Source organism: Solanum tuberosum, unplaced genomic scaffold (genome assembly GCF_000226075.1).
Source record: "Solanum tuberosum cultivar DM 1-3 516 R44 unplaced genomic scaffold, SolTub_3.0 scf00004, whole genome shotgun sequence".
NCBI classification, from domain to species: domain Eukaryota; kingdom Viridiplantae; phylum Streptophyta; class Magnoliopsida; order Solanales; family Solanaceae; genus Solanum; species Solanum tuberosum.
Genome location: NW_006238930.1, coordinates 2,457,182 through 2,483,909, shown reverse-complemented (window position 1 = coordinate 2,483,909; position 26,728 = coordinate 2,457,182). Strand labels below are relative to the sequence as shown.

General features: G+C 32.8%; 4 protein-coding genes across 5 annotated transcripts; 1 reads left to right on the top strand and 3 right to left on the bottom strand.

Moving 5' to 3' along the window:
- Window positions 1-5,669: 5,669 nt before the first annotated feature.
- LOC102578473 (uncharacterized) lies at window positions 5,670-8,380 on the top strand. The gene is made up of 7 exons (XM_006338725.2): window positions 5,670-5,753; window positions 5,872-6,041; window positions 6,191-6,253; window positions 6,468-6,487; window positions 6,642-6,686; window positions 7,847-7,914; window positions 8,076-8,380. Exons 1-7 carry the CDS (start codon window positions 5,681-5,683, stop codon window positions 8,276-8,278), a joined length of 642 nt encoding a protein of 213 aa, XP_006338787.1. The 5' UTR covers window positions 5,670-5,680; the 3' UTR covers window positions 8,279-8,380.
- Window positions 8,381-8,508: 128 nt separating this feature from the next.
- On the bottom strand, window positions 8,509-11,916 carry LOC102600523 (type IV inositol polyphosphate 5-phosphatase 7-like). 2 transcript variants are annotated; one of them, XM_006338437.2, is made up of 7 exons: window positions 11,560-11,916; window positions 11,347-11,434; window positions 11,154-11,264; window positions 10,469-11,074; window positions 9,901-10,164; window positions 9,438-9,625; window positions 8,509-9,336 (listed from the first exon to the last, which is right to left on the bottom strand). In XM_006338437.2, the coding sequence occupies exons 1-6, from the start codon at window positions 11,657-11,659 to the stop codon at window positions 9,445-9,447; spliced, it is 1,350 nt and encodes a 449-aa protein (XP_006338499.1). In that variant the 5' UTR covers window positions 11,660-11,916; the 3' UTR covers window positions 8,509-9,336; window positions 9,438-9,444. The 2 variants fall into 2 exon arrangements, with proteins under 2 accessions (XP_006338499.1, XP_015162609.1); XM_015307123.1 differs by having other exon boundaries at window positions 11,543-11,630.
- Window positions 11,917-16,032: 4,116 nt separating this feature from the next.
- On the bottom strand, window positions 16,033-17,594 carry LOC102578145 (uncharacterized). Its single transcript, XM_006338724.2, has 2 exons — window positions 17,304-17,594; window positions 16,033-16,495 (listed from the first exon to the last, which is right to left on the bottom strand). Exons 1-2 carry the CDS (start codon window positions 17,562-17,564, stop codon window positions 16,160-16,162), a joined length of 597 nt encoding a protein of 198 aa, XP_006338786.2. The 5' UTR covers window positions 17,565-17,594; the 3' UTR covers window positions 16,033-16,159.
- A 2,501-nt stretch (window positions 17,595-20,095) lies between these two features.
- LOC102600189 (uncharacterized) lies at window positions 20,096-23,640 on the bottom strand. The gene is made up of 4 exons (XM_006338436.2): window positions 23,515-23,640; window positions 23,254-23,431; window positions 20,803-22,254; window positions 20,096-20,334 (listed from the first exon to the last, which is right to left on the bottom strand). The coding sequence occupies exons 2-4, from the start codon at window positions 23,425-23,427 to the stop codon at window positions 20,299-20,301; spliced, it is 1,662 nt and encodes a 553-aa protein (XP_006338498.1). The 5' UTR covers window positions 23,428-23,431; window positions 23,515-23,640; the 3' UTR covers window positions 20,096-20,298.
- Between the last annotated feature and the right edge of the window lie 3,088 nt (window positions 23,641-26,728).

Here is a 26,728-nt window from a genome sequence, read left to right as displayed (position 1 = left end):
TTACAAACTTTTTTTATGTCCAAATTTAGAATTTTGGATTTGACAGAATATGCAACAAATCAAAATCAACATTAGGGGCGGAGTTTGTTGCCTATTGTCAATAGTTCTCATCATACTCTTGACGATTTATGCAGGTTGCAGGATATAAGATATAAAAAGTAAAAACAGCTCCTAGTCCTCTAGATAAATAATTTAATATTCGATTAATACATAATTTATTTATTTTATTGCATTAGTGTTAACAAATAATATTATATTCATTTCAGAATTACAGAAAAGTCACAAATTACCATGCCCTATATTTAGCCTATAAATTTTCCCCTACCTGATTACAAAGGCCGTCAAGTATTGGAGCAAACAATTTGGTTGCCTCTACTCATAGATGATAAAATTAGCTCTTGAAATCATAATCAACTCTATCGGTCAAATTTTAGTTGATTATTGGCCCGCTAATTTATTATTGAGTCCATTTTAACTCAATCTGCTCTCTACCTATATATGCCATCGACGATTGTCTTCTATAAGCTGATTTAAATCGTCCATGCATTTCTTATAATAAAAGGACATAGTGTAGTTTTGATGTAAAGTTCTAAGGTGATTAAATATTTGTAGGTTTGAATTTTATTAACAATTCTTTAAATTTACATTTCCTGCTCTGCCACAAAGTATGATGAAAACTGGACAAATTTGCAGGCATATATACATTAGATAAAATAAGATAAAAGAGGTCAATGATAGCAGCTATTTTCTCCTGACCAACTCCATCAAATATTGGAGTATGCAAAAGCGCAAATAAAAGATTAAATTTATATATTATCGATCGATAGTGTTGAGTACTGTTGAAGAAATGTTGCATAATAATAATTTTAATCTATTTGAGCAGATAAAATTCTTTTACAATTGCTTAGAAGTCAATTATAAACTTCTAAATAAATAGAATTGAAAGCAATTGTAATTGGAAGCCTCGGACATTTTTGCAAGATTTAAATAATGTGCTAACTCCGACTTAATTAAAAATGATACACTCGTTCCTTGATTGGGGACATATTTATATGCCCAATTACTACGAAATACCCATCGTTAACTTTAGTTTAAGAACATTCACTATTCTAATTGATATGTTTTAAATATCAAAAGTATAAATAGCGTAGTTCCCAATAACACTTAGATATTGTTCTTAAAATGATGAATTTCTTTTTTTTGTAACGAGTTTCTAAAAGAATTGCACGCGACGAAAAGACAGACAGTATAATCTTGCAACTAGCCAACTACAATATTGCTGTTTACATCCAAGTAATGTATGTACTTTTTCTTGTTGGTGATCTCACTCAGTATATGGTGGTGGGGTTGGGTAGAGATGAATAATAATCATCATAAAAGGAAAAAAAATAAAAATATTCCCTTCGTTCTGATTAAATTTAAATATTTTTGGTTTGTCTCATATCTCTTCTCGTAGCTTAAAAAGTTTTTCAATTTTAATTAAAATTTAAGATCATAAAATTGAGAAATCTCCCTTTATTTTTTAAAGTTCGTGTCGGAAAAAAAATGTATGAACAAGAAATCTAGGGTAGGGCTATTTTACATGATTCTGGTAATAGGAAAAAGGAATGAATAGATAGATAGACATGGGCACACATCTTAGCTTATGCAAAATCTTTGCAATCATGTGTCTTGGTTTGTTTCTTTTTTCTTTTCACAAAACATATACTTTACAACTTCAACAATGGACACACACATTACACATATATAGCTTACCAGTGAAGCAAGTGGTTCAGATTATATTTGGCATTGGACACGACACATAGCTTATCAGTTTGCAATTACAAAGTGCAATATTTTCAAAGTTAGCTAGGGTGTTTGCGAGATCAACTTAAGTCAATTTAAGATATTTAAATGTGTATTTTTTTTTAAAGTTGGGGTGTTTTGTTTTTAGTTGAAACTAAATTTAGATGTCTAGTTATGTATGTTGAATGTATTATTTATACAATGTTTCTGAATATAGAATGTGACATTCTTTCTAAGCAAACTAATAAGCTTGTGTTTGAATATATGATAATTTCAAATAAATTCAAATCATGATTTACAATTTCATATCATATGTCCAAACAAGTTTTAATAATTAAAATATATCGCACCAAATAAATTTGCAGGAACATGAGGAGTTAAAAGAAGTGATGTAGAGGCTATAAAATATGTCATGAAGAGGTAATAAAGAGTGAGGTAATTAAAGTAAAAGCGATAGTGATCAAAACCATGAAATCACATCATTGAAAAATAACAGCCTTGGGGCACTTTAATATGCTGAGAAGGACAAAAGAACATCGATCTAGTACCACCAAAGATGTGATACACGGGATGAAACAACTTCTTCTTTAAATAAAAATTTCATATTTGAATATCGAATATAGGTAAATTCTTGATAACTAACGCTTTCTTTTAAATGAAGCCCTACACAATATAAATTTAAAATAGTCAAATTTTAATACAAATATCGAACACTCGATAGGAAACAAAAACAACATCGATAAAGTGGGTGGTGGGGAAGACAAGACACTCAGTAGTAGTGTGTCATTATCTTATCATTTTCTATATAGAGTGGAACTCAGCTCCAGGAAAAAAGACAAAATTTGTCGACTTAAAGATACTCTTTCACTTTGCAATGATTTCACTGCGCACAAAAATAAAACAATTTTTTTTAACATTTGATTCAAATTTATGTACAGTACTAAATTCTACTTTAAAATAAGAGATTTTTTCCTTATTAAAGAAAAATCAAGTAGGTCTAATGAACAAATCATGTCCTTAAATTCAAAACTGAACTCAAGATAAGTAGTTTTTTTTTCTCTAAAATATATAGTAGAGTATTAAATATCAAGCAACAAGGTGGGAGTTACGGTATAGAGATATCTAAGGATGTGATTGACAATCAAGGATTGGAACCAAATCAAAACCATCCACTTTCTTCACCTCCTTTAGTTTCAAAATAAATAGGTAAAAAAGAAATTGTTCAAAAATAAATGTAATCTTAAAAATTTAAAATAAAAATAATAAATTTTAAGAAAACAATAACTAATTAATCTAGATAACTTAGCAACTATCTTCTCATCTTTTTTTAATAGACGTGAAATGAGGTAAAACGATTTTGGGAGAGAGGGAGTAGTGAATTTGGACCGATCACTTGGCAGATGTAATGCCGATGTTGGGGAGCTTTCCATTTCTGTCTATCACAGATATAGTGAATAGAGTACACGAATTCCATTACTCCTTGTCCATTCATTACGACTTAAGCGTAAGAGTGCGTGTCCGAGAAGCAGAGTCGGATCTAGAAGCTTAATTATGGGTTTATAGGAATTTAATAATTTTTATTCAAATTTATTTAAATATTTATAAATATTTGTCCATCAATTCAATTGTTATTATAATATTTATTTGAAATAACAATAAAAATTCATGAATATCAAATCTTGAATTTGCCTTTGGTCATATCTATCCATCTATATATATATATATATATATATTGCTATTGAAGTCGAAAACGAAAATGACATCGACTAATGACACATGAAGAATGTAAAGGCACACCGCACATCTATTGGTTTCTTGCTGCTTATAAATTTGGTTTTCAAGGATCACGCATTATAAAAGCAAAAAGATATATATAGAAATAGAAAGCTAAGTTGTTTCCTTCACAAGTATAGACAAGAGTTTGAATTCACCTGCTTAATGCATTTTTTTAGTAGGTCATTTCTCTCTTGAGTAGGTCTTAGTCTTGCTTTTTATTTATTTTTTCATTGTTCGATATCTATATTAAAGTCCGATCCGAATTCACACATTTAAGGTCTATTTTTGGCGGTGATGCTCCCCATAAATTTTTTTTTCATAGGACTCGAATTCGAAAAATCTTATTATGAACCATCATCTCAACAGAATTGATGTTGATCTTGGAAGTCTCGTATCAGTTTGATCATTTATATATTTCTTTTCATTTTATTCCGTGAAATTTTTTGACTTCGGACACTAGAGTTTTCTCTAGGCTCCAATATAATTTGACAAAAAAAACCCTTTGCATTACATAAATTTTACTTTTAGTCGTAGCAATAATTATGGACGTTAAACTTCACTTATGGAGACAGACTAGACTTCCATGTTAGGAAGGAGTTGGCAACCATTATGCAATGGAATGGATATGCAAATGCACAAAAAGAAGAGGAGAGAGATGCAAATGCAAAGGGTATGGCAGACCCGAGAAAGACGGAATTAATTGTGACCGCCTGCTGATTTGTGCAATTATTACTAGTACTACGTACGTTTGTTATATATGCTTGTAACTTTGTTCTCTTTGTTTGTCTTTTATCCTACAAATCAAGTGAGATCAAAAGGGTTCAAATTACACCTAAATTTTATTATTAGATATTACGAGAGTGTTCGTTGCAACTTAAGATTGGACATAGATTTTTGTCGATTATTTCTTTTGAGTGATTTTTTTTTACTTTCTCGTAACTTATGAACGTTTTAGATCCACGTTTGAAAATCTTTGGGCAAACCTAAAAAATTATGAAAAAACATTATAAGTTGGTCGAAAAATTTGTAGACATTAGAGATAGTTCAATATTTTATCAGTTTCAAGAACTATGTATTCTCAAAATTAGAAGTATGATTAAAATGTAAACGATGATAAATAGGGAAAATTGTATATAATAACAAACTATTAATTCAAATTAAATGCTATAAATATACTTTGATTTAATTGTACCATATAGCAAACTATTGCTATTTTCGCCACTCTCCCTGGTGGAATCTCGCTCGCCACTCTCGTTTGGTGGCAGTCTCGCTCGCCTCTTTCACTTTATACAAAAACGCAAATGTATAAAATGTGTTTGTGTTTGTATAAAGCGAGAGAAAATTGTACATATACATATATTTTCGTTCCCCTCTCCCAGATCTCGCTCGCCACTCTCCCAGATTTCGCTCGCTCACTCACCTCTCTCACTTTATACAAACAGAAATGAAATGTATAAATTGCACTTCTGTTTGTATAAAGTGAGAGAAAATTGTATATATACATATATTTTTGTTCCCCTCTCCCAGATCTCGCTCGACACTCTCCCAGATCTCGCTCGCCTCTCTCACTTTATACAAACAGAAACGAAATGTATAAATTATACTTCTGTTTGTATAAAAGCGAGAGAAAATTGTATATACACATGCAAATACATATATCTTCGTCCTATACACTTATAATTATATAATACAAATATTTTCATGCCCAATTTCTTTTTACCTTTCTCTCTTTCTCGTTTTATACATACACAGATTATATAATTGATCTTTTGTATACAACTGCTTTCTTTGTATATGTATAGCGAATTATACAACTGTTTTTTTGTATATGTATAGCGAATTATACATATATATGTTTGCTATGGAGCGCAGTTATGCAAACTTTGCTATAGCATACAAATATGAATTTTGTGTTTGCTATATGTGAAAGTTGCTCTAAAAAAATGATCATTTTCGTAAATCAGATTAGCTCGGATGGGCTGGAAAATCTTGGGCTCGCGGAAATTAGTTATGGGCCAATTGAGCCACACTACGGGTAAATTAGTCATGGTCCACTATAAAAGAAAACATACGGAGAGGAATTTGAAATTTTGAGATATCTTCTCAGAAAAAAAAAGAGATGGCGGGAAACGAATCACAGAAGCAATTCCTAACTCTTCTCCGCGAATTCGCATCTGAAAAATCTCAAGGAGGTTAGTATTTGCTCCTTCATTTCCTCCAAAAGAGTTCGTGTGAAATTTTTCACCGGATGATTCAACGGATGTAATAACTGGAAATTGATTTTGTAAGCTAATTGTTCGAAATTTCCAGAGCGAAGAATAGTAAATCACAAGAAGCGAAATCAACAGCTGCAATCAGAGCTTGAACTTGCATATGCGGAGGTCGAAGAGGCGAAGAATCAGAAGGAGAGTGCTGAGCAAGAGCTCAAAGGCTATGAAGTAGAATTGACCAGGAATGAGTCTGCAATTCAAACCCTAGAGGTTTTCGATTTCATTTGTATTTATATCCGCTTTTGTTTTCTTGGTTAATGCTTTGAGCTAATTGAAACATATCTAATTAGCTGAAATTTGAACTCCAGAAAAGCACTTGTTCTCGTTTATTTAAGAGATCCGTTTCAATTACGTTATAGGAAGGGATCCTTTGGATTCAAGATGAATTATCAGCGTATGGATCTAATGTTGAGTCTCTCAAGGTAAAAATCTACTTGAGATTTTGTTCTACTTTAAGGCGCATTTGATGCTCTGTTTTTCTGGTTATGATTGTTGAAGTTTTAACTTCTTAATGTTAGATCGATTGTACTTATTTATATTTGTAAATTTGAACATTATAGTATTGGCTTGCTAACAAGGCCACTGTTTCTTCTTATGAATTCACTGATCGATTGATGATATTTGAACCGTCAAAAGAATAAAGAAGCAGAAACTCGGTAATGACATGCTTCCTTCAGTTAACCTCTTAACTCTTTTTGGCCAATTACAAGCACTTAACTATGCAGAAAAGGAGTCTTTCTCTCCATTTAGTGTTCTGAAATAATCTGATTGCATTTCCTTTTCTCATTGTATCTATCATTGCTTATGCAGAGATGACTTCATAGAGAAAATGCTTGAGCTCAATGCACAGATAAGGTACAGGTTGTTTTTTACTATTGAAATCCACTGGATGAAGTCAGACTAATAAGGTAGAGTTCGTCAATATCTTTTTGAAAAAGTTAGAGATCATGTTTATAGCTCCAATCCTGTTGCTTTGTCAAACATACAACGGCTAAGTACAGACAGAGATATAAACCAGTCTCAGGTCAATCCATGTCCGTGCTGTGCCGATGTTTGAATAGCTAACTTAGTCACTGTTCTTTTTCTAATTTGCATTTACACATACCTGGACCTAGAAAACTTACTAATTTAGCATTACTTGGCTGCTGCAAAATCTTCTGGATTGCGTTTACACATACCGTGGCCTAAGTAACTAACTTTGCTTTACTCTAAAAAGGCTGATTCAGTCTGTAATACTTGAAGATTGAAGATCATCGACCAATATTTTTGTTTTATATGCTTATAATCTTTGATATGTCATGACTACTATGAACAAGAAATTGTGCTTGGGGAGTGATCATATCTGTCTAGCAACTAGTTATGAGAAAGGGAAACATTTTGACCTGATGATTTAGCATCTACAATTATACAATGATTATGTGTTTTTTCGTTTGCTTTTCAAACATAATTTGTTGCGATTGTATGGTTATCGCATGGTCACAAAAACAAATTTTTTTTTTATTGAGCTGCTAGTCCTCTAGCCCATATCGTATATCATTGTTCAGTACTTACTCAGAAACTACTGAACTACAAATACTATAAACTGGCTTTCATTCAGCGGTCTTATCGCTGAACTAGTACATATACCCTCCTTTGAGACTTGTGCACATTAGCTGTTCAACTAGCAAAGTCCAGACATGGAGTCCCAAAGACAGTAAATATTCTTCTTTACTGTGGTAGACTGGTAGTAATTCTAAACCTTGTTTCCTTAATTTGGCAGAAAAAATTGTTACTCTACTATTTAGTTCCAGTCTTATTAGAAAAGTTCTTTCCCTGAGGGCACTGGATATCTCCAATCTAGTAATCAAAGTGACACATTAGGTCGACCACATAAAATTTAGTGGCCAGATATAAACCTATCTATTCTCATTCTAACTCCGAGGCTCATTTCATTTTAATTTTGTGACTACACTATATCTAGATTTAGCTGCACTGCTGCTAAATGGTTGAACCTTTTTCTGCTAAACTGGATGCAGGAAATTCCATGAGTCAATAGCATCTATATTCCGAAATGATAATTGCAGCGAGTCAGCATCAATGCCTGGTCTGTTAACGCACATAGATATGCACTCTTCTTTTTGTGATGTGTTGGCAAGTTTCTTCTGTTATATGTGATGTTCAACTCTAAAGAGTTAAAAAATTCTATTGTTGCTTTTCTTAGCTTCTTCAAGCTGAACAAGAATTGTTTTACACCTTCACGAGCAGGTCCAGCTAAAGCCAAAGGAGAAGATGCTGAAGCTTTCAAAAGAGAACTCCAGAGTAAGCTAGCTCAGATAGTTTCTCAGATCACTAAGGAAGAAGAGGAATACCAAGTTGAACAGAATATTCATAGGCAGGCAAGTCATTGTGTTTTTGTTAGACCTGTCTGTTCTCATACCTTTCTTCTGTTGATGTTGTCTGGTTATTAGTATTAGGAGAACTGTGATCAGTGTGGTGTTTTTCAGATTGAAGAAGAGTTGAATAATTTGGAAAGAAAAGCATCACTGATAGAGGGAATCACAAAAGAAAATATGGAAATGCAGGAGTTAGCCAGATATCCTTTAATTTCTGTTGTTTGGTCTTCTGCTCTTTAAAGCTAATTATTTATTATGTTCAGCTCATTGGTAGAAGAAGAATGAGTCGACAGGGGATTTCAAAATTTCATGAACTATTCCACATTTAGACAATAGTCTCATTGTGTCTTACTGTATTACCGAGAAACTCTTTCACACTTCAAAAAAATACATATGAAATTAGCACCCTTGCTTTAGATTTGTCAACAATTATTGTGTCCTTGACTGGAAGTAAGCAGACTTCTGAATTGGAAAACAAATGTGCTTCCCTTGGTGATGAGCTACAGAAGAGGTCGGTATGTCCCAGATGTCATAAGGACAATACAGCTGCATTAAGTCAAATTCTTCAAGCAGGCGATGAGAATTAGCTTCTTGTAAGTAGTCCCTGACATTTATAACTGATGATAGTCAAAAGTAAGACCCTGAGGTGCTTACACTTCTGCTCTCATGTCTTCCACTGGTTTTATGTGTCTACAAATAGGGCTAGTTTGCATAATTGACACTCCTAGTTTTTCTACTCACTCTCCCCTATACATCCTAAAGAACAAATGTAATGGAAGCTGTAAAACCAGACATAAAGGATAGTTGTATTTCTGTTCTTTCAGCTGTCTATGGTATTTCTAAAGAAGAAAGTTATATGTACTTGCTTCTAAATCCTAATAAAATCGTCATCACCACCCATGCTCAACCTACCATTACTGGATGTTATGGGAGGCTTGAAAGTGAATCCACCAGAATGCTTTTCTGAAGGATTTGAACTGATTGAGTTGTAAAAAGATGAATTGTTTGTTCAGCTGAATAAGAAGTCATCTTTCCAATTTTCCCTTTTGCACATATGTTGTTGATCCTTCTATATCCCTCACAATCAATGATAAAAGTGGATATCTAGCGTCTCTATTACTCTTGCCTTATACCTGCCACATAAAATTAGCTCTTGTAAATTGATGTTCACAAAATCATCCATAATGAGCTAGAGATCAAAGAAACTACAGTGAACAATGAGTTGGATTCTTACATCTTTACTAGGAATTGTGGAGGGGACTGAAAGGAGGAAATGGAACCAAACTTGAATGGGCACACTTTTGATCTTCAACTAGTACAGAGAATAAAGCGGAGACAGGCCGATGGTCTGAGAACTTGCTTTCACTGCGGAAATAGGAAAGCTGTTTCACGCCCTTACCATGCCATAGGATTCTATCACACCTGTCATTAACATTCCAAGTGTCATGATAGCAAGTATGAGCCACATAGTGGCTAGCAATGACCAGTACTTGGTCAGATTCCTAAATAGTCTTTTTTCTTTTTTTTAATTTTAATCATCAGTTTTGGAAAAAGGACTAGACCTGACTCCTGATGTTTTCAATTATCTGGTGGATGGAGTGATGTGTGTGTTTTTTATGGGAGGTGGGGGTGATGAGTCATTCACTGGTGAATAACTGATGAGAGTTCTAGATAAAAATGTAAAGTGATGACTGTACCATGCTGGAGTTCTTTGCTTCTCCCCCGCTCTGCTTGGAAGTCCACCAGAATATCGATTGCAATTGGAAGAAGAATATTTGTATGTGGGTGCAAATTCTATATCTCCCTCTTGCCAACCCTGAAACACTCCACCGTCTTCTAGTTCCTTCCCCAACTGGTCAAACTCTTGCAGCGCACTCCAATTTTTCTTCTTTATTAATTCCCTCGCTAAATTGTCTTCCAAGTACAGTCTGTAGTTGAGATCTCCAAACCAAAATATCTGGCTGTTCTACAAGAAAATACATCTTGTCAGTTTAGGTGGAAAAATCTCATCATTTTGTTATTCAATGGAGTTCTAATAATTATAAGAAATCTTCTTAGCTTCTCAGTTCGATATCTTTTCTATGAATCCAATTACTGTCCAAGTCTTTATTATAATTGTCATTATTATTGTTGTAGTTTTTGATTCCAAAGGAAATTCCTATGCCAGTGTTTTTATACATCTGACTTATCCCTAATTTTGAAACAAAATATGTTGAATATATGTTAAAAAGGCGTAATTAGTTAGGTATGAGAAATATGACTTACTCGTGTCCTAAGATGGTGAGAGGATGATTTTTATGGCAGTCTTCTGACGGCCGGGGGAAAGATGTTCTCCTAAAAATTTCTGTGACTTGACGGTTCCTTTTCCCTTCATCACCTTTCTTTTCTCCTGAGGCTAAGTGAGCTGCCACAAAGCAAAAACTAGTTCCTCCTATGGACATGCTCACAGAGACTGATCCTTTGTTTCCCAAATAGCCCATAATGCCACAAGCTACTGAAGAGACCTTCACTTCCGAGACACAATATTTCTTTAGCAATGTCCTTCTCATCCAGACACTAATGAAGACACCAACCATCTTCTTGCTCGCCATCAATTTATAACTACCAACACAATCTGAGATCTTATATTCAGTTCTAGACTGACCTCTTGCTGAAACTATTTCGTAGTCACTCCTCAGTCTTGTATCTGATTCAGCGGCTTGATAATATCGATAATCATCATTGGTGATTGGATTGACCATGGGTGTTAACCAGGCACCACCATACTTGCTATTTAGAGTTTTACCGATGAGCACATTCCAGTTAGTAGCTTCTGTTGGATCTTCTGCTCCAATTACAGTTTTAGGCTTTAGAGGGACTATTTCCTGGAAGCTGCTAGTGGAAAAGTTTCTTCTTAAATGACCAAGTCCTCAATGATGAAAAAAGAAGGTTATTTGAATTTTATACATACCCAAGAACATATATATCTGCTGCTTCTTTCAGATTCAGCCACTCATCCAAATCTACAGCTAGACTTCCCACAGGAGATCTTCCTGCAACATTCCACGTACCCACAAAGATTCTACAGCAAAAAGATCGTCAAAATAAGTATTATCCTGTTAAGCTTTAGAGGTCCATAACATGATATTCCAACTGATGCTCACCTCAATTCATTGTTTAGAATGCATGGTCCTCTGTCCAGTGACCTAACAGAAAGACCATTCATGCACTCATCATCTTGTCCGTCGTCATCTGTGGAAAGCAATCAAAAAGGAACACCAAAAAAATATAAGAAAGAAATTTGATTACAGAAAAATGAAATAAACGAATAAACTGGAGGCGCGACGCAAGCCAGATTACCAAGAAACGAAATAAACCTGAAATTTCGCTTAAATGGGATGCATCAGCTCTGCTTCTTCTCTTGCTAAACCACAACCGAAACACTTTCCGTCTTGATTTTCTTTCCTTGTTACCCATGATTTGAAATAAAGTCCATTCCAAAGATTATCAGTTTCCTCAAAGAGATGACAACATATTTTCTTGTCAAGTTGGATGGCTGAAGAATATCCACATGTCTGCCTTTTTCTGGGTAAAGCTATTATTGTATTGGTCGCCTTGATAGAAAATGTTGTGGAATGGACGAATGAGACAAACCCATAATTTATGCGATAATACCAAGATTTAAAGAGAGAGAGAGAAGAAAAAGTCAAAGGTTGTTGAATTGCACAGTTGAGAAGCTTCCTTAATGGTCTTAATTTATTTTCACTGAGTTGTTAAACCAGCAATGAATTATTGGCCGCACAAGTTTCCATCAGTTTTATGATTGTGGGGTTGTTTACGAGCACAGTTCATATAAATCTTGTGTGTAACTCTTTATCCATGACTAGAAGTTATCATACCACATGGCCAGATCAATTCAGCAAACTGTCTAAGTCGTGCATTAGTTAATTACTCATTCCCAAGCACGCCACCTAAGCCATCTTTACAGCCGTACACATATACATCATTGTGTGATCGCTGACTTTTCATAGACCAAGCCTCAACATTCATCACGTCTTAATCAGCTACCAAGTAGAACTTACGTTGCTTGGACTTTTCAAATATATTGTCGTATTTGTAACGGATGTTCCAAAAATGCACTGCTTTGGAGGATCTGACACACACACACACACACACATATATATATATATCAGTATTTTTTAAGAGTTTGAATGTCGCAGTAATTGCTTTCAGGCACGAACAAAGTCTCACATTTAAAATAAATAAGCAAAAAAATGTAGGAGCACTTGGAAAGGGTAAAAAAGAAGAAGCAAACTTCTTAATTGTGTAATATTATATGGGGAAATATGAGTAGACTTTGTTGAAGCAAGTAATATCACACTAATAATTAAGAGTACGTCTTTGCTATGGCTTAGCCCAATACCCATTTTCCTCGAGTTAGACATCGCTCCAGCATTCAAGTGAATAAATGTAGACTTGCAACATATTAAGCTACCTGATTATACATATTCTTGGACAATTTATAATTTAATGTTTTTTTACTTATACTATACTAAGTTTACACCTCTTATAATAAAATGTTACTTGGTTACCAATCCTCTATTTTAGATTATCCCCAGCCCATGAAGAGAAAGCGTGACAGTAATTAGATCCTAAACAGATTGAGGTAAACAATTTATTTTCCAAGTCCGTTAGAATTATCAGCCTCAATGGAGTGTAGAAAAATTCTTCGGTTTTTTTTTTCAAAACTTAAATAGCCGCCCACCTAACCATGGTTGAAAATTTGAAGGCATTTGTTAGTGTTCCGTGCAGCAACAAGGATTTTTAGTACTTGTTTAAGTACTACTACATGGTGTGTGGAATATTAAGATGACCTTAGGCTCAGAGACGTGAACAATAAAGTGGTCCATTGAGAATTAGAAGACCTAAATTGCTTAAATAAAATGTATGATTTACATTTAAAGAGGATGAGGTCGATTCCGACACATAAATATCTGTACCTTTCCTAGGTTGTGACATTCTACCAGAATTAATTATAGCTTTGATTGGACTGACACCGGCTTTTGCGGACACCTCTCGAGTGGTTCTTCATTCACCGTCAGAATACTTCTTACCGTGTGGAATAAAATTGATGACTTAAAAGTTAGAAATTATATTAAGCTAGCGTTTCGTCCCAAATTTTTAATTATTCTTGGTAAATAATATTTAGGTCAAGTTTTTGGTGAAATTACACCATGTGTTTGGCTTCAAATTTTTCCAAGAATATTTGACTATTTCAAAAAATATGATTTACTCATAAGTTTTAAAAACTATTAAAATACCCATAAATTTGTAACAATCAACAATACAAAATAACAACATAAGTAAGACAATACATTAATCGTATACTCAAATTTGTCACTGATTCGGTTATAACTATAACTCATTAAACACAAATTGTTCTTTTTTTCTCAATCTTGTCACTCAAATTAGAAATCAAACTTTTTCGAAGGAGGTAGAAAGTAGTAACAAATATTAGTTGGAATTAATAAACAATAGGTATTTTTTATAAAATATAAAAAATTGGGGTAATTTTTGAATTTTAAAAAATTCTCAAATACTAGTTTTTTCTAGTACTTGGAAACTTGGAATGCGTGGCAAATATATTTCTCTAGCTATATGACTCAACATCACTTTTCAAAATTTTCTCAAATATTCTTGCAATCAAACGGATCCTAAGAGTTCTCTCTTAAACTTGTTCACTTTATAAAATTGGTATAACAATTGACATAAAGAAATTCAGATAGCTTGAGTTGAAATAGTTTAGAAAGGAAAATTGTCAAAAACATGAATAAGAAATGAATACAAGGAAAAATTAAAATTGAAGAGGGAATTAAATATACTTAATTATGAGATAGAAAAAATTAAAGTTCTTTACCCCTCATTTGTACAACCTCAACCAAATTGAAAAAATATTAACTTTAAAATCTCTTATTAATAATTCGTATATAAATTAAATGTTATAGATAATAATATAATATTTATGAGGCCGGATCTAAGGCAATGACATTCGGAGTCTAATAATCCTTCAACCGCCCTGCTATATTAATAGGAGAGTAAATAATATTAAAGTTTATACTTGCTTGTCTTTGTCCCCATTTTCAAAGCATACTAGCGTACAAGCAACATAAGTTGAAATTTATTAAAATAAAAAAAGTGCAAATGGATTACTTATATGAATAGGTCAGGAAGTGGTAAGGAAATGTGAGTTTTCCTATTTGAAATTAAAAAGTACTTGTTGATTCCACCTCTCTTTTAAAATGTTTGTCAACCCACATCCCCCTTGATTCCCTCGAGGGAATTTTTAAAATTTTATTCTTTAAGGAACAAGAAGGATAGACTTTTCAATATTTAATTAGTTGGCAATAATAATAATAAAAAGGCCTTAGTTGATGATTTAATGCAAACTAGGATGAGATGTTCATGTTGGTAAGTCAAAATTTAGGATATATGCTTCGCTGTCAGAAATCTAGTTGGGACCCGACTAATTCATTATATATCTACTCAAAAAACAATTACTAGGGAGTATTATTTAGTGTATTTCAATTTATGTGATACTAATTTTTTAGTAGTTTGTTTTACGAATAATGAAACATTTTTATATTTGGATGCATATAACTATAAAAGTCACATTTTACTCTTACCACGCAAATGTTATGACAAATTCAAAAATTATAAATTTCGAAAGTCTATTTTCCTTTTTAAATTCCATGAAAAATCTAACCTTTTTTTATTATTATTAATATTATTATTGCCACTTGCAGTAGCTTTCAAACTATAACATGCAAAATCATTTTGGTCGATAGACTAATGACAAAAAGAGTCGCAACTTTGTGGTGGTATAGTGCTTAAGCTACACTTTGATAATTGAGGGTTCAGTAAGAGTAACCTTTAGGCCCAATATTACTGTTCCTAGAATAGATAAGAAAGACTATAATTTGGGCCCAATAGGCCTTCCAAAAAGTTGTATAAGGTTCAATTTTCATTGTCCCTCTTTTCCAAACGTAATAGATATTTTCTTTTAAGGCCAGCGACTCTACCACAAAGTCTAGGTATCAAAGGAGGGTAAAAAAAATGGCATCCCAGTCGGGTGCATAAAGCAGCAGGGTCTGGAAAAGGATCGCACCATAGGAGTGTGCGTTCTTTATGCAAAAATATTCATGAGAAGAACAATAAAAATGTTTGGATGAATTGAGTAGTCTAGAGAATAAACAAGAAACTAGCATTGCGCGTGCTGTTTTTACAGCAGGCCACACAATGTGGGACTATGATAGGTGCAAAGACTTTATACTTGAATTAATTAGCCTCATGCTTACTTGAAGCAAAAAGGTGTGCTGTGGTGAAGCATGTAAAGTAAAAAGACAGTACTAATCATGACATTTTAAAGTTGTCTAACTTAAATTATTGCTCTTTTTAACTAATTTATTAGTTCAAAATTGACACATTATCCTATAATAGATCATTCGAATAGGAAAGTTTCAAAGATGTCAGCTTTTGTTTTCAAGGTTGTAACTGAATTATGTTAAAGGATAAACAGTGCTTCAAAATTGTGTGACAGTAAATATATAGAGACAAATTTAGGCTAGGTTTTATGTTTCAATTGAACTTATTAAAGTATACACATATACTCTAACAAGATTAATCTCATTACGAATTCACTGCCTCTAGATTCAGAATTCACCTTGTGCACACATATAATAAAATTACACTCATAATGAATTTACTACCTCTGAATTGTGAATTTCGCCTCTCGTGAACAACCTACAAAAACTATAGTTTAAAGAAAATAGAACAAAAAGTGTAACTTGTAATTAAAGATCAAGATAGGTCTTTCTATTCAGAAATTAAAATCTTTAGCATTACACAAGTAAAAATGCTTTTGAATGAAAAGAACCACCTTGATTTTTTTGTTCTCTCAACTAGAATAGTTGATCTAATTTAATAAATGGGTCTACGTTTGGGAAAAATTTTGTCACCTCCTTTGAGTGAAATTGAAGTTCGAATTCTACAGCTTTTGCTATAACTATAAGCCTTTGCATCAGATATTAAATGTTGTCTGAACATTGCTATAAATGCCTCGGCTCTTTCATTCAATTCCTCCATTGAAATTTGCTGAGCTTCATCTATAGAATCATCTAATAATTGTTCTTCTTTGTTTTCCTTATTGTCTGTTATTTTTGGATATTCCTCTTTCACATCCTTTGTAATTGCTACTTCTGATATATCTTCAACACAAGGCACTACATATTTCTTGCATTCTTTCCTCACCTTTACCTGTTTACGATAAAATTAATAAATAAATTATAAGAATATGCATCCATTATAATAATTTGCACTCAAGAATGTGACCTAATAGAAGTGACGTGAGAACTATGAAATTTCAAGTTTAAATTGGACCTAAGACAAAAAAAACTTAGTGATTTCTTCTTATATGTCATAATTTTGATGGACAGAATTATATGATTACTACTCAGATATCCCATAGAATTAATCGAGTTACACAGATTCAAACACCACAATTATATGTACTGTACATATATAAAAAAAATCATGTGTTTCGCCTATATGTAGATATCCCATAGAATCAATGGAGTTGCACAGACTCAAACACCACAATTATATGTACATATATAAATAAAAAAATCATGTGTTTCGCCTATATAAAAAAAAAACATAGAATCAATGGAGTTGCACAGACTCAAACACCACAATTATATGTACATATATAAATAAAAAAATCATGTGTTTCGCCTATATGTAGATATCCCATAGAATCAATGGAGTTGCACAGACTCAAACACCACAATTATATGTACATATATAAATAAAAAAATCATGTGTTTCGCCTATATGTAGATATCCCATAGAATCAATGGAGTTGCACAGACTCAAACACCACAATTATATGTACATATATAAATAAAAAAATCATGTGTTTCGCCTATATAAAAAAAAAAATCAGACAAGAATTCACGTCCAAAGGCCTACTAGAAGAATCAACTTTTTTTCTAAATATATATCATCTAATTCATGTCCAAACGTTTTCAGATGAAATAGTCATACAATTCAAACAATTTCTCACCTCAATCTTGGATTCAGTAGTAGTAGTGTTGTTGCTGGTTTCAACAATTGGAGTTGTGGGAGTAGTACTTGTAGATGTAAAAAGAATAGCTAAGAGTAAGAGATTAAGAGCAAGAAATGCTATAAGTCGCCATTGTTCCACAAAAGAAACTAAAATTGCACGTTCTAAACATGCCATTAAAGCAGCCACTCCTGCTGCAAACCATACTGCTTGTAATTTATCTTCTTTCTTTCTTTCCTCCATTTTTACTACCATCACCATTTCTATTTTGGACAAAAAAAAAAAACAATGTTAAAAGCTCTTTATTTTATTTGAATTAGTGAGTCACAAAGAGGGGGATTTTTATAGAGTGAGGAGATGGGTAAAATAATAGGAGTACTTGAATTTTGGGTATATTTACATGAAATGCCACTGGATTTGTGGGTCATAGTTTAATTATCAAGTGATGTGACTAGAGAGGATGTTTTTTTGAGGGACAAGGAAACATTCTCATCTGCTATCACAGAAACCTCTGCACTCAGCTCTCTTTTTTGTTTTCTTATTACTACTTCATTGTTTCTTACTGTTTGGCTTTTTAAAAATCTCAGGCGTGCACCGGCTTTTACCATTAACATGTTACCACAACAATTTAAACTCTTAATCAGAATTTTCATTAAATTATGAAGAAGTAAAAGCATACAAGAAATTAAAGCAGATTCTTTTTTTGTTTGTTTGTTTTTCATTCGTTGTTTAATATCTATATTTGAATCCAATTAAGTTTTGATATTGCATTGGGAAATTCTACATTGGGTAAAGTGTTTTCTAACAAAGGCGATTTCGTACTTAGGAATCATACCCGAACATTGAATTTCCTCGTTCTTGTATAAATTTGAGGTCCAACATTTGTAGGAAGTTGCCTAGAAAGAATACATCTTGTTTTTCACCAAAAATGATAGTAACACAAGATGTCTGTCATATGCTACTGAATACTGTCTAAACACTCAAAATGTGATATAATTAGTCCAAATATTCTAATTATAAGCTGATGCTTTCAAATATTCTATTGATCCATTCTAATAGTACTAATCACCACTTCAAATCCTTCCCCTCTATTATGTTAGACCTATTCCGTGCAGTAACCAGTCTTATTTTACTTTCATCTAACCGATTTCGCCTTTCATCTGACCTTAGAACCAACATAGACTATTCGTGTGATGGTTGGGATCCATTCATTTTTAATCAGAGGACTTAGGTTTGAGTCCCTATGAACGTAAGAAAATTCAATTGAGAGTGCCATCTCCATAATGGATTCTGCAATGTGCGAATTCGGATATTTTTGGGGCCCAATTAATGTAGATATCGGACATTCAATGGAAAACTAACATTAGATTGTTTTTCAACTCTGTTGTGAAATCTTTCATATCAGCAAGTAATTCATATTTCAATACATTCGATAAGTGAGTTTTTAAATTGATAAGTAGAACTATCAAAGGTAAAATGACAAGTATTAATTAATTAATTAATGATAATGTATATCAATTTTCAAAAAATGAATAAGAAGGGAATCCAATGGTGAAAAGAGAAATGAATGGAATGTGTCACTGGACATGAGGAGTCTAAAGGCACGCCAAGGTCCTTTTGATGTTTACCATTTAACACAATTGGGACCCAACTGCTGTCCGATATGTTCACATCATCACTATTACTATCCAAACATATTTTGTTTCTTTAGGTCAACCATCTTACTTTGTTCATTTCAATTTTTCTTCTATTTCTTACCAACTTTGAAACAAAACATCACACGTTGGTCCCGCCATTGGAATTTGGATTGAACAAAAAGCAATTACTATAACTATACACGATCCAACACCTAAGAATGTAAATCATGAAAATACGATGTTGTGCAGTAGATGGAGTTGCTTTTCCCTCAACCAAAGGTCTCAGGTTCGAGCACAGGATATGGAAAAGTTCTAGCTAGAAGTGTTACCCCAAGAATGAGGCCCTATTTGGCGTGAATCCAGTTAGGCTTGAATGCGAGTATCGAAGTAGGAAACTCAAAAAAGAATTAAAAATTATGAAAATCAGCAAGGTTCAAATCTTGGTAAATTGTTAGGTAAATGCTTCTCATCTATAAATCAAGGTGTGCACATGCTAACCTAAACACCACGTTTATGAAAAAAAAACTACACATTCCCCTATGGCTGTTTCCTCTATTAGTCTCAAACTATGTTTTGAATAACTTGTTGCCTTAAACTCACTGTTTTGCGCCGAAAATGAAGAGATTTCGAAACTGGCAAGTGAATTACCATTTACTAAAGAGTTCAATGAGTAATATACATCAGCATAAAAATCATTTCATAGGATGTTTTCATTTGAAAAGTAATACCAAGGTAAATATAAATATAAAATATAGTATATCTTTTTTAAAAAACTGGGGTGGGGGATGTTCTCTGATTTGTTCAAATTTCAACTGGTGGTGAATGGTTATGGTCAAGGCAGTAGACAGATTGATATCATCAAAATGAGTCACAAAATTGACCTTCCTCTCCAGTGTAAATCATGAATATAACATCTTCCACAAATAAAACACCAAAATGAAGAAAATTCTGTCGAGAAAAACTACTCATGATTATGTAAAATTATGTTTCTGGAAAGCAAGCAAGCAAACATTAGGTTCACCACTTTGCTTGTACCAAAAGAAGTTTGTCACGGACACAGCTTACAACTAAAGACGAATTGGCTTAGACATCTTCAGTAAGTTGAAACCATTATGTCACTTTAGAGACAATTAGCTGTATTAACACACTTTAAAGAAGAAAAGAATAGATAATGGCACTTTTAGAAAACAGCTCAACTATCATATTGCCAGGATAATTACACCAGAGATAGGAAAGAACAACTCTTCAACTATATATTAAGCCATTGCTGCTGTACCCGAAAATTGAATAAATATGGAATTACATTCCTCAAAAAGCCTTATAAATTTACGTTCTTCAACATCTATAGGACTGCAAAACTAATGCCACCAGCTTCTTCCAGACAGAGAGATAAGCTGCAAGATTGCCATAAATTTCAGACATGATTATGTTTTAATACATGAACGCAATCATGTAGATATGGGTAAGAATTGAACTACCAGTTCAAAAAATGCTTTTGTCAACAGCTGAGAAGATTCTGACTCTATTTCAACTAATTGGTTCTTTCATTTCAAACGTAGAACTTCCTTTGAGAAACTCAAGTATGCAACAGTTTTATGTAACTGCTATTATTTTGTATTATGTAAATATGATTTGAGAATTATTTGGAAATAGATAGTAAAATTCAAGAAAAGCACTACTACTTCCAAAATCACATGCCTCTGTTAACTTACTCCAAGAGGATTTCCGGATATTGGGATTGGGATGTTGAAGTCTCAACTTATCTTAGTTGTGACATCAGAACACAGTATAAACTTTAAGCGCCATTCATGATAGAGCAAATAATATGGAATCTATAAATTATTGAGTTGTATGTAACTAACCTGATGAGCAACCTGGACCAAATGTTTACTTCTTAAAGGCGAATCTTTCAACGCTTCTGAATCCTGCAATCTTGGATCAATGTTTTCTATCTCTACAGACTTTTTCTTCACTGAGCAATCTGGAGAAGAGTTCTCATTTGGGTTCAACAAGTTATCTTTCTTACGCTTCCTGCTGAACGTATACTTGAGAGGCGTCATATTGTTACCTTGAAGATTTGATTCCTTACTTCCTTCAGATGCTTTGGTATCTCCAAGGATAGATTCAACTGGTAACACGCCGAAGTTGAGCAGCGGTTGATCATCACCCTCCTCTACCATCACTGAGACATCTATCAATTCTGTGTCGTCCTTGTGTGCATCATTATCTGCACATGCAAACTTTCTACATATCATGTTTTCTACAGTGAAACCTAAGGATGCCGCTTGAAAACTAGTACCCTCTTCAATACCACCTTCACCTCCTAATTTCGTGGATTTCACAGTGCATTCAGCTGCACTGAACTTGCTATTAGAAAAAGATGGAAATTGCAGTCCAGGTCTCATTGGCTGATTAGAGAGGGAGCTATGTGACAATGATGGAGGGTAACTAACGTCCAGGTATTTGACGCGTCTTTTCCTAATGCTTCTACGAGCAACAGCAATGTTTAGTCCCTTGTTTTGTGGCCCTTCTTTACCTGACACAAAAGAACTTCCTACTACATTATTTCTCTCAGTATTGGTGGAAGGCCTATTAGGACTGTCATACAAAGTGTCTGTGTGCAAGTATCTTGCAGAACAGCGAGAAATTGCTGGCAATGGTCGTTGAGAAAACACCAGCTTATTACAACGAGCCTTGCAAAAGCTATTTTTGGTTTTGCCATATCGAGCTTTTCTTCGCCTTTTTCCTAGGAATGTATAGGGCCGCTGCATAGAGTCATGGCCCTTAAGTTGTTCTTCACCAACTAAATTCTCTGCTTTCATAGCTTTAGATGATGGTGCAATATGTGCTTCACCATCTCGCCCACTAGGTTCAGTGACCTGTGTAACTTTAATGGGAAAACTTGGATCACCTCCAGAATGCAATCTCTCATCTGCTAAGCTCATCGCTATTGCACACCATCCATTTTTATAAATCTCTGGCTCATTAAGGTTGTCCTTTGAGTAATTGCACAATGCTGTGTCTGACATGTCTGCTGATTTGCAGACCTTGGATCCCAATTCGGTAGGGAATTTTAACGACTCTGAATTATTTACATTTGACTTGGCCATGATACTGTTGTGACAAACCAAATCCTCTTTTGCATGTGGTCTCAGGTGATGGAGAGGCTTATTTTTTGCTTCATTCAACTGTTCATGCACATCATGCAATTCTGCTCTAAGATCAATTATCAGCCCTTCAGCTTCATTAAGCTGAGCTTCTAATTCATCAATTCTTCTTTGTTGATTTTGAGACAAACTCTCAGCTTCAGTTGTCTGCATTAAAGGTTAGACATATCAGTTTCTTTAAACTGTGAGATATGGGAATCAACATCCTGCTAGGATATACTATCATATCATTCATGTAAAATCACTTCCCAGAATACAAAACCAATAGACAGAAATGTATGTACTACAATTATTTCACCAAAATGGGGTTCACTTAGATCCCAAAAGGGAACCTCTTGCCATGCTGATCTAGTCTCCAATTTCTGAAGGGAAGAAGCAATGCCCGGCTACATTATTAGCACCTCATATTTTTAATTTGTGATACTTTTAACAGTATAACTTCAACACTTATAGAAAATGGATTATATATGAACAAGAATAAGCTTTAAAGTCTTGTCTTGGACACAATGAAGTCTTTATAACATTTACTTCGACCTTCCTCTGATTTTCTTTCAAAATCAAGCCTAGTTTCCATGCAACTTAAAATTCTAATACAATCGTAACAAGCATTGTGATGCATCACTTAATCTGTTATGAGTTCTGTCCAGTATAATACTACATTCCAACAGAATTTCTAAAAGTCATATCTTTTTAAGGGTGCTATATGATCGAGTAAGCCTATCAATCTTATAGCTGATGGAAAGAAAAATATATACCATTACTCACCCATAGATCGAGCTAACCTAACAGAAGCAAACAATTGTAATGTTTATCGATAAAAGCCTTTGCTCAAGTCAAGCACACCACATTTAACTACAATCGCACAGCTAAATCAAACCTTAAATTCACTTTTCCAATTTCTGCAGTTAGAATATCTCAAATGAGCGAAAAAATTAAGTTGATTTTTCACAGTAATTGAATTTAGTTTCCTGAAATTATTAGTAAGGTTTTTCATAACATAGTCATTTAATGTATAGTTGCATAAAAAACAAAAGTTAAATTCAATACAAATGAAGATACAATATATGACGATCTTCAAAGCAAACAAAATTCAATCAATCAAACAATTAGTCAGCTTAATATAAAAATTCACAAGTTGGATACTACCTTAGCATCAATGATTAATTTCAAACGAAGCAGCATACGAAGGGCTTCCTCTTTCGTAGAATGCAGATCCTGCTGAAACTTAAGAGCTTTTTTCTCCGATGCCATAACACGAGCTGCCGCCTCCTTTGCCATGTTCAAAATTATCCCCGCATATGCTTTCTTCACAGCCTCCATTTTTCTATGATAATCCAAACTGATACCGATCAAATTACAAATAGTTACAAAAAAATTAATAACAAAGGGGATCGAAATGTATCTCACATCTAGTGATGAAAAATGTTAAATATGCTTCTGTAGCTCATCCATGGCGGTTAGCAGTGAAGTGAAAAGGCAAATATGGGTGATTTGGTATGAAGCGAATCGACGCTTGCGATTCTCACAAAAAAAATAAAATCAGTTACGGGTTGGTATACGGTACAAAGTCCAAAAGCGCGCATAATATGAGAAAGTGGGGCCATCTAACGCGTAATGCTTTTGAAAATTTTCAAATTTTGAATTACAACTCTCAAATCCTCTTCCCCTTCAAAAGTTATAAGTAGTACAAAACCGCTACTTCTTGTTTCATTTTATATGAGTTAATTTGATTTGATATAGAATTTTTTTTAAAAATACCTTTAAAATTTATGATCTAGAATAAGTAATACATATTTTAAAATTGATAATTTAAAGTTAAATTATTACTTAATATATCAATATGTCATTCTTTGGAACTGACTAAAAAAAAATTAAATCATATAAAATGGATAGAGGGAGTACTATTTTTCCTTTTTATTTTTCTTGCTATAAGAGATTTTAAAAATAATATACATAATTTCTTTACACGATCATTCTTCTAACAAGTTGCAATTTTGATCGCCAATAATGAAATATCAAATCTGACATTTTTTAAATTTTAATTCACATTGGAGAATTTCATATCGGACGTAAATGTTTTTCTAACATAAGTGATCCCATACATAAAATTTGAACATGAAAGTTTTAATTATTGATGAAGAATTATTTAACACTTTATCGTCTTTAGCAGAGTTATAATTTTTATTAAGGGGGTTGAGAGATAAAGAGGTAAACACACAAATAAATCAAGGAAAGTCAATACTTATTTTATATACATAAAAAAAAAAATTGAACTTATGTAATGTAATTTTTCGACGAAAAGAGTTCGGGAGAAATCCTACACTTGTTAGTCTGGACTCTTATAAGAATCATTTGGTAGTTGGTTTGAATTATGTAGATATTATCTATGCAAGTTTTAATCATACGGATATTAGTTACGTGGGTACTAGTTATGTCATCTTCTATACTTCACATTTAAAAAATGCACAATTCCTCCTAACTTGTACATTTGTATGCATGTTTCTAAATTGCAAATCAAACGTCGTAACAATTTAAAATATGAATAAGTTGTCTCTTTACTAGCTACCAAATGTGGCGTTATCTCACTACAATAAAACCTCTATAAACTAATACTCGATAAACTAATAATCTCTTTACCTTCCGTCCCGACTTGGGCAAATGGAAAAAATCACCAATTTCGATAAGATAATGAAATAATATATTTCCAGAAGACCCATATATAAATATATGGTCCCATTAATATCATAAATTAATAATTCTTTAAAAGTACGAATATATCTAAGACAATTTAGTGAAATATGATTCTATTGTGTTCTGTTTTTTTCTTAAAATTTAAATCTAGTTGAAGCTTATCTCTAACTTTTCTTATTGCATCCAAGAGCTCTGGTGTTGTCTTTTCGAACTGCACTGTAAAATTGTGAAGAATTTTAGATCCGATAAGTGTTTCCTTACGCGTAACTGGTTCGAAAGATATAGTATCATCATCAACATCACTTTTTCCGATGGTATCCACAATTTCTTCTAAGCTGTGGATCTCTGAACATGTATCACTTTCACCCGGATAATCTAACAGGTTATTGACATCCATTTTGTTGTGGTAACCGAGATCATTAATCATGACCTCAAGTTCATGAATGACATTTTCACAAGTGGGTTCATTCAAATTCTCTGAGATTGCATCCCCCAAACGAATTTCACAGTGTTGAAAATAATTTTCTAGTGTCTCTAGCATAACATTTGTTCTCCAAACAAGAATTGCGAAATTGATAGCATCCAAAACATTAATCTTTGTTGGATCAATTTGTCCCACTTCAAAGCCTTCTAATATCCTACGATAAAATCTTTTACGATAATACATCTTGAACGAACTTATTATCCCAGTATCACAAGGTTGAATTTTGGATGTCCTGTTGGGTGGCAAGAAAAACAATTCAACATTTTTAGTCCTTCAATATTTCTATTATGAGATGGACAACTATCTACCATAAGCAAAATTTGTCTACCATGCATTTTGTGGTCAAACCAACGAATATATTCATCAAAAAGCACATTTGTCATCCATGCTCTTTTGTTTGCACGATAGTGACAATTCAATAAATATGATACATAAATTAGTAAGATACAATGATTTTGACGTTTTGTTATACTTTATGTATAACATTTTTTTTATGTGAAATCAATAAATATGCTACATAAATTAGTAAAATACAATGATTTTGATATAATCAAAATTAACATTCATTAAAATCTCAAAACCATTCTTTAAATTAATAAATATTAATTTATCAATTAAATAATATCTCAATAAAATAATAAAATTTCATGGTCCCACCTATATTAATTTATAGAGGTTTTACTGTGCTAGAAATAAAATATTTTTTTTCCACTACGAATCAATGAATTTTTTTTGTTATAAAACATGATTTTTCATTTATTTTTTCTCTAAACCAGTTTACTGGAAAAATGATTTAACAGTTTCTCACTGAAAATGGAAAAACTTTTAAATTTTTCTAAATAAAAATATTATTATTATTTTTCTCAGCAATTCAATTAAAATATATACGTGGAAAGAATATTTTTCGCTAAGAAATTCAATGGGAAAATAGTGAATTTAGCGGTGTCTCATTAGCGTTTACTGTCTTAAATTGTCTAATATAATATATTTTTTCAAGTATTTTATTAGAAGTACTTGAATAATGCTCAGGCTTTTGTTATAGATATTCCTTTATATTCAGACGTAATTTTGCATATTTCAAAATTATATTAAGTTTTCCCATGAAACTCGAGGTTGCATGCTATAATGTTTTATTTTTTTTTAAGAATAAATACAAATAACAAATATTTGTGTGCTTATACCCATCTTGCAACCCCATTTTGTAGCACTCTCCTATAGTCCTATTGAGTTTATGAGTAAAAACTTACTTATATTTGATGTTTTAAACGGATAAATAAACAATTTTTTGTTGCCTCATGACATGTTTATCAGTTTATCGTAGTGAACACTTCATTTAATATATGAGCATAATCATTCTTTGAATATAAATGAAGTAAGAATGTTAATACCAATAGCGAGAATAATCACAAAGAAAACAAGAAAAAACAAATTAAAAAGTAACAATTT